Raw genomic sequence first — 11,367 nt, 5'->3', positions numbered from 1 at the left:
CAGACAGACAGGATCCTCCAGAGGGGAGCAGACAGACAGGATCCTCCAGAGGGGAGCAGACAGACAGGACGCCTCCAGAGTTGAGCATCAGTATGTTTGTTACCCAGACAGAGACGGTTATTAGCGGCGCAGGAGTCCTCGGCTGAGACCGTTATCTGTTACTGGTTTCATGTCTCCCAGGTCTGTGAAGCACTCTGCACACTCGTGTTGGGAAGGTGCTCTATAAATAAGTTTTAGTTACTTACTCCCTCTCTTTTCCTACCCTCTCTTTCTCACATCTCTCCATCCCTCTCTTCCTCTGTCAGTCTCTCTCTCCCTAAATCTCTTTCTTCCTGTTTCTTTTTCTCTCCAACTCGGGAGAGTCGGAGACAGAGAGCCAGGAGACAGTGAGACAGACAAGACGCAGAGACAGACGCAGAGACAGACGCAGAGACACAGACGCAGAGAGACAGACACAGAGACACAGACGCAGAGAGACAGACACAGAGACACAGACAGAGATTAACAGACAGATTAACAGAGAGATTAACAGACAGAGAGATAAACATACAGAGATTAACAGACAGAGAGATTAACAGACAGATTAACAGACAGAGATTAACAGACAGAGAGATAAACATACAGAGATTAACAGACAGAGAGATTAACAGACAGAGATTAACAGACAGATTAACAGAGAGATTAACAGAGAGAAACAGACAGAGATTAACAGACAGATAGATTAACAGACAGACAGATTAACAGACAGACAGATTAACAGACAGAGAGATTAACAGACAGATTAACAGACAGAGATTAACAGACAGAGAGATTAACAGACAGAGATTAACAGACAGAGATTAACAGACAGACAGATTAACAGACAGAGATTAACAGACAGAGATTGATTAACAGACAGATTGATTAACAGACAGAGATTAACAGACAGAGATTAACAGACAGACAGATTAACAGACAGAGAGATTAACAGACAGTAAAAGACAGACGGCTCCAGCAGTCTGTGCCACAAAACTCCTACGGAAGAATAAGAATAAGGAGGGGAAGAGAGGAGAGGGGGAGAGAATAGTGGAAAGGAGAGGTGAAGGGGAGAGAGGAGAGGGAGGAGAGGTGAATGGGAGAGAGGGGAGGGAGGAGAGGTGAATGGGAGAGAGAGGGAGAGGGGAGGGAGGAGAGGTGAATGGGAGAGAGAGGGAAAGGGGAGAGAGGAGAGGAGAGGGAGGAGAGGTGAGGGGAAGGAGAGGTGAAGGGGAGAGAGGAGAGGTGAAGGGGAGAGGGAGGAGAGGGGAGGGAGGAGAGATAAAGGGGAGGAGAGGAGAGGGAGGAGAGGTAGAGGGGAGAGAGGAGAGGGAGGAGAGGTAGAGGGGAGAGAGGAGAGGGATCAGAGGTAGAGGGGAGAGAGGAGAGGGAGGAGAGGTAGAGGGGAGAGAGGAGAGGAGAGGGAGGAGAGGTAGAGGGGAGAGAGGAGAGGGATCAGAGGTAGAGGGGAGAGAGGAGAGGGATCAGAGGTAGAGGGGAGAGAGGAGAGGTAGAGGAGAGGGAGGAGAGGTAGAGGGGAGAGAGGAGAGGTAGAGGGGAGGAGAGGAGAGGGAGGAGAGGTAGAGGGGAGAGAGGAGAGGGAGGAGAGGGAGGAGAGGTAGAGGGGAGAGAGGAGAGGTAGAGGGGAGGAGAGGAGAGGAAGGAGAGGTAGAGGGGAGAGAGGAGAGGTGAAGGGGAGAGAGGAGAGGGAGGAGAGGTAGAGGGGAGAGAGGAGAGGTGAAGGGGAGAGAGGAGAGGGAGGAGAGGTAGAGTGGAGAGAGGAGAGGTAGAGGGGAGAGAGGAGAGGGAGGAGAGGTAGAGGGGAGAGAGGAGAGGGAGGAGGTAGAGGGGAGAGAGGAGAGGGAGGAGAGGTAGAGGGGAGAGAGGAGAGGGAGGAGGTAGAGGGGAGAGAGGAGAGGGAGGAGAGGTAGAGGGGAGAGAGGAGAGGGAGGAGGTAGAGGGGAGAGAGGAGAGGGAGGAGAGGTAGAGGGGAGAGAGGAGAGGGAGGAGGTAGAGGGGAGAGAGGAGAGGGAGGAGAGGTAGAGGGGAGAGAGAGAGGAGAGGGAGGAGAGGTAGAGGGGAGAGAGGAGAGGGAGGAAAGGTAGAGGGGAGAGGGAGGAGAGGAGAGGGAGGAAAGGTAGAGGGGAGAGAGGAGAGGTAGAGGGGAGAGAGGAGAGGAGAGGGAGGAGAGGTAGAGGGAGGAGGTAGAGGGGAGAGAGGAGAGGTAGAGGGGAGAGAGGAGAGGAGAGGGAGGAGAGGTAGAGGGAGGAGGTAGAGGGGAGAGAGGAGAGGGAGGAGAGGGAGGAGAGGTAGAGAGGAGAGGATGGAGAGGTAGAGGGGAGAGAGGAGAGGTGGTAGGTGACAGGGGGGTTGTGACACTGAATGGTGTAAGTGCCATGGAAGATTGATGAGTCTGGGTGTATCTGTGCCAAGGGAGAGCAGACAGGCCTGCTGTTAGGTAGCCCCCAGTATCGTGTGTATGTACATATACCTATATATATATATACATATTGATACAGATAGTGTGTGTGCGTGTACGCGGCTGTCTATATACGAATGTGTCTGTGTCGACCCGCGTGTTTTTCTCTGTCTATTTGTCTGTCTACACCGTGCTTGTGTGTCTCCACATCTTAGCATGTGGAGAGGTGTGTGAGAGCGTGTGCGAGTACGCCCGTGTCGTGTGAGAGAGGGAGTGTGTGTGAAAGTGTGTGTGTGTGTAGAGAGAGAGCGGGGGGGGGGGGGATTACACTGCGCTACACTGTTCACTGTTTATGCATACCAGTGTGCTGTGAGGGCCTCTCTGTCGCACTGTTGACACTAACTTATTTTGGGAAAATTCCACGGAGCGGGAGAGAGGCCGGCCATTAATCACCCGGCTCTCTGGGATGGGCGCTTCTGTCACTCACGCGCGGCTTTTCACTCTCCTCAACCATAACAGAGTGTGTTGAGTGGCGTGGAGGAGCAGTGTGTGTGTGTGTGTGTGTGTAGTAGCGGTTACGCGCTGCCTCTTAGCAGGGTTGAGTCCCCCGAGTCGTCTAATGACTTTGCAGAAGCACCAGTGCGATTACTGAGATACCTGATGGCTGCAAATGTAATCTGCTTCTCTCATCTCATTAACAACCTCTTTATCGCTCTCTCTAGGTGACAACTGGTGGTGAGCTGGGACAGATGGGGGCTCTGTGGGAGAAACACCAGACAACAGCTTCCCCTACTGGCCGCTTCGGGAACTGCTTTAAGGTAGCTATATCTCCAGCGTGAGTGTTAGTATGCAATGCAGCATGTCGGCACAAACACCTCTTTCTAGTTTGGAGTGCTAGCGCCATTTTCGTGGTCCCCCACGACGGCTCGCTGTAGATGAGGTGTGTATGAGAGCACAACTAACCACACAGACAACAGCATTCTGGGATCGCTAGCACCAGTCACGTTTATAAGTACTTATTATGGTTTATACCAAGAGCTTAGAAACGGAAGAGGCACACAGGCAAGGCGTTTCCGAGGCTCTCCGGCCAGGTCGACGCCAGGCACAGATACATGTACACGACATTTACAAGTATTATAAATTAAAAAGAGATTCCGCCGCCAAAGAGCTTTTAACCGTGGTGATCGACTGATTGTATTGTGGGCGTCAGTCCCGCTGGTGAGCGCCGGCTGGTGACGGGGTCACGTGACGGGGTCACATGTAGTGCGCGTTTGAGGTTAAGAACAGGACACGTCTAGAGAGAGAACACACACATGAGCTGCTGCAGGACAACACGGACCCGGAGTACAAAATATCCTTCACATTCATCATGACTCCTTTGGTCCGGAGAGAAGAGAGACAAACCGTCTGGTGACTGGGCAGGTGCGCGTGTGTGTGTAGGCCTATGTACTGTGTGTAAGTGTGTGTGTGTGTGTAGGCCTATGTACTGTGTGTAAGTGTGTGTGTGTGTGTAGGCCTATGTACTGTGTGTAAGTGTGTGTAGGCCTATGTACTGTGTGTAAGTGTGTGTAGGCCTATGTACTGTGTGTAAGTGTGTGCGTGTGTGTAGGCCTATGTACTATATGTAAGTGTGTGTGTGCGTGTGTGCGTGTGTCAGTCCACTGATCAACACTGACATTCCGACAGTTTCTTTATACACGGCGCCACCGAGCGCAGGCCAAATCCACGCCAGTACAGTCCTCCTCAGGGTCCTAGTGTCCCTGTGTCCGTCTTTCTGGCCTGGCTGATCAGCACCAGCCCGTCAGCCCGTCCCTGGGAGCACCAGGAGAGGTCAGCCAGACACTGGAGGGGAACAGGACCAGCTCCCAAACCCATACTTCATTCATTCAGGTCTGCCAGCTGATCTGGCATCAGTTCGGTCCTCCCTCCCAACCTGGGAGAGTCCCCTGGCAGTCAGTAGGCTGGTCCCAGATCCGCCCGGAGGCAAGGCCTCAGTGGTTCACATTCAGGGAGGCGTGGCCAGCAGGGCTGGTCCTGGGTCAGTGGTTCCTGGCGTTGAAGAAGCCCACACTGGTGGGCGACTCCTTGACCGTCACCGTGACGAAGTTGGCCGTGACGTCCGTGACGAACACGTGCTCCAGGAGGCTCCGCGCCGGGCGCCAGTCTGTGTCCGTCGCGTCCGCGGAGGCGGGACGGACCGTGCCGGCGGGCCCGCCGTCGCCGGGATAGGGGGAGGAGTCGTCGGCGTGTTCCGATTCGCTGCTGCTCGTGTCGTCCGAGTCTCCGGTGCTGAGGTCGTTGAGGCCCCGCTGTCCCGCCTTTTTGTCCTCGGCGCACGGCCTCTCCTGCCTCGCCCCCTTCTCCAGCCTCCCGCCCCCCCTCCCCAGACCCCCGGCTGCCTTGCTCTCTCTCTCAGTCTCCGCCAACGCGTCCTTCCCCCTCTCCCCTCCTCTTCCTTCCTGGCCCGCCGCGTGCGTCTCTCTGGCTCCTCCCCCCGCCCCCTTCCCCGCCGGGCTGCCGCTGCTCCTCAGGCTCGACCTGGACGCCGCCACGCCGCCGCTTCCCTGGACGCCGTTTCCGGGCGCCGGCTTGTTGACGCTCTGCAGGTTGAGGGCTCGGAGGCTGAGGGCCTGGCTGGCGTGGTCCCTGGCCGAGGGAGGCGGGGAGGGGGCGGACCTGGGGGCGCCGACGCCCTGCGGAGCCGCCGCCCCCCCTCCGGGGCCCTCCGGTCTCCTCTGGCCCGGCGCGGGGCGCTGAGCCGGGCCGCACGCCGCCGGGCCTCCCCCTAACCCCGCCGAGGGCTTGGAGGCCTGGTGGCCGAGGGTGGCGCTGCTGCCCCCTAGCTTCAGGGAGGATGTCCTGCCCCCGGAAGAGTCCGGGCGCTTGGGCTCAGAGGAGCTCTTACTGTGGGGAGGAGGGGCTCGGCCCAGGGAGGAGGACGAGGAGGAGGAGGAGGGGGAGGAGGCCGAGAGGGAGCGGCCGGGCCACAGGCCGCCAAGCGCTCCGGGTTTAGGGGCCCCGGGCTGGGAGAAGGCCCCTGCAGAGCCCTGGGCCCCTGGGTCCACCCTGGCAGACCTGGCCAGGCCCGGGTAAGTGAAGCTGGCGGGCTGCAGAGGCTTCTTCACCCCACCTCTGGACTCCTCTCTGGGGGGGTCGCGGGGCGGCCGCAGGGCCTGGGGGCGGGGCGGGGGCGGGAGCGGAGGGGGGGGGCGGGTCTTGGCCTGTCTCAAAGCCCGGAGCTCAGGGAGGAGGGGCTTCCTCCCTCGCTTCTTCCTGATTGGCTCCTGCTTGGCCACAAGCGCCGGCGGCCTCTTCTGAGGGGCGGGGGGGGGGAGGTCGCGCAGGCGGGGGCCCGGTCTGGGCTTCTTCACCCGCTCTTCATCTTCCTCCTCCTCCTCGGAGGAAGAGGAGGAGGCGGAGGAGGACAGGACAGAGGATGAAGAGGAGGAGGAGCGGCTAGACTTAGTGGCAGCAGGAGCAGGTTCCTGCAGACATAGAAAAACAGGTTATGACTTTCTCATGCGTGATATTACTTTTTTACTTTACTTTAACTGTTTATTTGGACGGAACAGTGCACATTGATAAGACACCTCAAGCATGAGTACATGATTAAAAGCATAAAAGTGCTGGATTTAGCACAGGGCTAATTTAACTACATCCGTAGTTCCCACAAATACACACAGGTTAATACACACATAAATACACAGAGGTCAACACACATATAAATACACACAGGTCAACACACACATAAAAAAACATAAATACACAGAGGTCAACAAAATATTACACATCAGTCATCAGATATTACAGAACACATCATGTCATCATACATATTATTATTATTCATGTTTTTCTCAGGATATGAAGGCCTCCCACCTGCATCTGAGTCTAAAGCCCCGTCTAGTTCTCTCATCATTCAGCTAGGGCTGCACACAGTGTGAATAACACTGGGAGTGTGTGCTCAAGTGTGTGTGAGTGTGTGTTGTCTGTGTGTGTGTGTGTGTGTGTGTGTGTGTGTGTGTGTGTGTGTGTGGTCAGTGTGTGTGTGTGTGGTCAGTGTGTGTGTGTGTGTTGTCTGTGTGTGTGTGTGTGCGTGTGGTCAGTGTGTGTGTGTGTGTGTGGTCAGTGTGTGTGTGTGTGGTCAGTGTGTGTGTGTGTGTGTGTGTGTGTGTGTGTGTGTGTGGTCAGTGTGTGTGTGTGTGTGGGGGGGGGGGGTCAGTGTGTGTGTGTTGTCAGTGTGTGTGTGTGTGTGTGTGTGTGTGGTTACCAGAATTTTCCTTGGTCGTCCTCTTGGCCTCTTCCCTTTCTTCTGGAACAGCAGCTCCCTCTCCTGTTCCCTGGAGAGAGCGCACACGCACGCACACACACACACACACACACACACACACGCACACACACACATACACGCACACACATACACGCACACACACACACACACACACACACACGCACACACACACACACACGCGCACACACATACACGCACACGCACACAGTTGTGGAGGATAAGGCCCTGATCCAGTTCTATCAACCTTTGTCCATTTAATACATCAATTCAATTGAACCCTGTTAGCTAAGTCAGAAGTGTGGCCTACCTCTTGTGGAAGGCTGCCAGCAACCTGGGGTCCAAGATATTCTCCTCAGGCTCCCAGCTGTTATGCCTGCTCAGAAAACAACACAGTATCAACAGAAGCACACAAACTCAAAACCACGTTTATGGAGTTCACATCAAGCAAGAGGGCATTTACTACTAATAAATGTGGTATATATCAGATAGTAAGACAAACAGTTACCTATCCTGACTATACTAGATTCTGCAATATTAGCCTATCAAAATGTTTTAATAACATGAAAAACTAGACAGCTTCTTGTTATTGGGGTTAGACTACTAAGTACTACTACTACTACTACTACTACTACTACTAACTACTAACTACTACTACTACTACTACTACTACTACTAACTACTACTACTACTACTACTACTACTACTACTACTACTACTACTACTACTATTACTACTACTACTACTACTACTACCACTACTACTACCACCACTACTACTACTACTACTACCACTACTACTACTACTACTACTACTACTACTACTACTACTACTACCACTACTACTACTACTACTACTACCACTACTACTACTACTACTACTACTACTACTACTACTACTACTACTACTACTACTACTACTACCACTACTACTACTAGCATAGCTAGGCTAGGCTGATACACTTCCGTTTTGTTGCTGTAAAATATTTTGAGTCCAGTCTTGCAGAGCACATGCACGTAGTGGGCGTTCCACTCCCACGGGCTGATCTATAATACTGAATATGAACATGTTATAATACTGAATATGAACATGTTATAATACTGAATATGAACATGTTATAATACTGAATATGAACATGTTATAATACTGAATATGAACATGCTATAATACTGAATATGAACATGTTATAATACTGAATATGAACATGTTATAATCCTGAATATGAACATGTTCTAATACTGAATATGAACATGTTATAATACTGAATATGAACATGCTCTAATACTGAATATGAACATGTTATAATACTGAATATGAACATGTTATAATACTGAATATGAACATGTTATAATACTGAATATGAACATGCTATAATACTGAATATGAACATGTTATAATACTGAATATGAGCATGTTATAACCCTGAATATGAGCATGCTGCTGTGTTAGTGAACCCCAGGGTAGCACAGCTGCAGGCCAGCTAGGACAACAATACACAGACACACAACCCCGTGCATTCACCCAGATACATGCTCTCTACGGCCAATTGGACAAATAACCCGGAGTATTAGTCATCTCTGAATGCAGTGATGATGAATGACCTGACCAATCCGATCCTGGATCAGGAGAGAGAGACGGGGACATTGTCATTGTTAGAGCCCAGGGCTGTTAGCGGGCTAGGATACTCACTTGGACGACCAGCCTCTCCACTTCACCAGATACTCACACTTCCCCTGCAGAGAAGCACAGAACAAACACGTCAAGAGACTGAAGGAGGAAGGTTATTACAGATCTGATACGAGGAGACATCTCCTACCTTCTTCGGCCGTTTGTTGAGGATGCATTCCGCGTCAAAGACCTGTCCCACGGTTACCCCCTCCATGGCTGATCTCTCTTTACGAGCAGGAAAAGCGGAGCAGGCACAAGCGTTTGTCTCCCGTCGGCCACCGTAGTTTTTTTTTTTTACTTCTCCTGTCACTTTCACTTTTTATCATTTATATTTGGGAGGACAGACCACGTGACAACGATAATTTGTACACGGTGTCTTGAATTTATTAATCTTATCATACAATATTTGAAATTTACAACAGCTTCAGGCAATGACTTGCAGTATTAAAGTGCCACTGATGAATGTTTCACTTTGACATGAACATTTCTCAAATGTTTTATATGAAGACAATCACTCTCCAAATTTTACAGTGATGATGATGTCAGGTCTTACAACAATCAATGCTCATTATAACTAAGTTCAAACTTATCTGTAAAGAGAGATAACAGTTTTTTTGTTTGTTTTTTATATACGCATATGCATGTCTCCCAAGAGAGAGCAACTTCTCACACTAGCCAAGCCAGAGTCCCCTCCAGAGCTACAGTAGTCCACAGGTTGTCAAAGGGAGGTCTGTTTCATGTTGGCTGTTTTATCATCATCATCATCAGCATCATCATCATCATCATCATCATGATGGTCCTCAGATCTGTAGAGAAGAATATAGGGTAACAAACAGAATTGATGTAATTCAAACTAGAATATCATCTGACTGCTATTCAGGCAAAGAGAGAAATGGAGAGAGACTGAGATAGAGAGAAAAATAAAGAGATAGAGAGAGATGGAGGGAATGGGAGATGGGTTAGGGTTAGGGTTAGGGTTAGGGTTAGGGTCAGATACCTCCTGCTCATCCTGGTCCTCTTGTACATGGTGTGAGTGGTGTAGATGATGAACACCAGAACCAGGAAACCAGCCACTGCTGACAAGCTCACAAACACATCCCACAGGACAGTCCTCTCTGAGGGATGAGCAGGGAGAGAAGGCATACTTTGGATGAAATTCAAGTCTCAACAAAGTGTTCTGTTTTCCTACTTGACTGTTGTTCTAACTTTGTAGTTCGTTCTCATAGATCAGTCTGTTAAAACTACAAATTATTCCTGTGTGACATCACTTCCCTGTCCTCTTCATCCTGAAACTATGTCACTTCCTTTTTCACTGTATAACCTATCGACCTCGTCCTCGTCCTTCCTGTGCTAGAGTCCGACTCTGCAGAATCGTAAGAATAAAACTATTGCCTTTGTTTAAAACCAGCTTGACTGACCACTCAGTGTGTTCTTTGAAATCTAACCTAAACCAAGTAAGGTTTTTCCTTAACAATACACACACACACACACACACACACACACACACACACACACACACATACACACACACACACACACACACACACACACACACACACATATACAGAGACAGACGGACGGACGGACGCACACACACACACACACACACACACACATAGAAAGATAGACAGACAGACAGATGCGCGCACACACACACACACAGACAGACAGACACACACACACATACACACACACATTTAGACAGGCAGACACACACACACACACACACTCAGTCGGTCATTTAGACATACAGGTAAATAGATTGAGTAGAAAGACAGACAGGCTCAAGGAGAGATAAACAGACATTAAGAGTCAAACCATCGTACTCTTGTCTGAGTTGTGCTCAACAGGTCGACCCATGTAAAGGGCTTGTCCAGGTAAAGGGCTTGTCCAGGTAAAGGGCTTGCCCAGGTAAAGGGCTTGTCCAGGTAAAGGGCTTGTCCAGGGTGGGATTCGAACCCTTGTTTAACAAGCTCTCCTGCTCGTAAGGCGGACAGGCTGACAGTTGCGCCAATAGGGACGTACCTCTTGGAGGGACTGTCAGCGCTCCTTTGAGGAGTGAGTTTAACCAACTACTCCACTCGGTTATATATATACAGTATATATTTAGATATCGAGACACATACTGTACATAAAGACAAAGTCAGTGATTGCATTAGCAGAAGACTAACAAGTGGACACATGGACCCACAGTCAATATTTAACCCAAAGTTATCTTAAAGCAATATCTCATATCACTTTAGGGCAAGATGGCATGATACACTTTGTTTGTTGCAGAAGTACCATCACATTGTGTTGATTATTTTATGATGTCTCATCTAAGCATAAAAACTAAATATGGATCTAGGGAGTCTGCAATCTTATCATAATCTCTTATCTCCTGGCTGGGCGGATGGGTTAAAACAAAGGACATGCTCTTCACGCTGTTCTCTTGTCGTCGGTGGCGTGTTGTCTGACACATGTCTCTGTCAGGCCAAATGTCAACTACCGTAGCGGGATTTACAGTGCACCAGTGGGACATAGGACAATATCGCTGAAGCAAAGTGCCTTTGGCTGAACATATTGCATGTAACATCAACAGTCAGTTGTTGTCAGGAGTCAGCAACTATTGTCCAGTGATCTGGGTCTTCAATGGTAAATGGACTGCACTTATATAGCGCTTTTCCTTAGCGGCACTCAAAGCGCTTTACAATGGCCTCTCATTCACCCATTCACACACACATTCACACACCAATGGCAGCAGCTGCCATGCAAGGTGCTAACCTGCTCATTGGGAGCAATTTGGGGTTAGGTGTCTTGCTCAAGGACACTTCGACATGTGGACAGTCAGAGCTGGGATTCGAACCACTGACCCTTCGATCACTGAACGACCCGCTCTACCAACTGAGCTACAGCCGCCCCAAGTTCATAGTCAGCCTTGTGGAAAACCCAACTCTAAAGTGCTGAGAAGTATCTAAAATATACTGTTAAAAACACTCAA

General features: G+C 50.4%; 1 protein-coding gene across 1 annotated transcript; it reads right to left on the bottom strand.

Annotated features, from left to right (window-relative positions):
* Nucleotides 1-4,399: 4,399 nt before the first annotated feature.
* Nucleotides 4,400-8,624, bottom strand: LOC311326840 (chromobox protein homolog 2-like). Its single transcript, XM_084459818.1, has 6 exons — nt 8,536-8,624; nt 8,409-8,452; nt 7,030-7,095; nt 6,702-6,771; nt 4,862-5,919; nt 4,400-4,813 (listed from the first exon to the last, which is right to left on the bottom strand). The coding sequence occupies exons 1-6, from the start codon at nt 8,599-8,601 to the stop codon at nt 4,474-4,476; spliced, it is 1,644 nt and encodes a 547-aa protein (XP_084315944.1). The 5' UTR covers nt 8,602-8,624; the 3' UTR covers nt 4,400-4,473.
* Between the last annotated feature and the right edge of the window lie 2,743 nt (nt 8,625-11,367).

The sequence above is a fragment of the Borostomias antarcticus genome (assembly GCF_949987555.1).
Source record: "Borostomias antarcticus genome assembly, chromosome: 29".
Classification (NCBI taxonomy): Eukaryota; Metazoa; Chordata; class Actinopteri; order Stomiiformes; family Stomiidae; genus Borostomias; species Borostomias antarcticus.
This window is presented reverse-complemented; position numbering and strand designations above follow the sequence as displayed.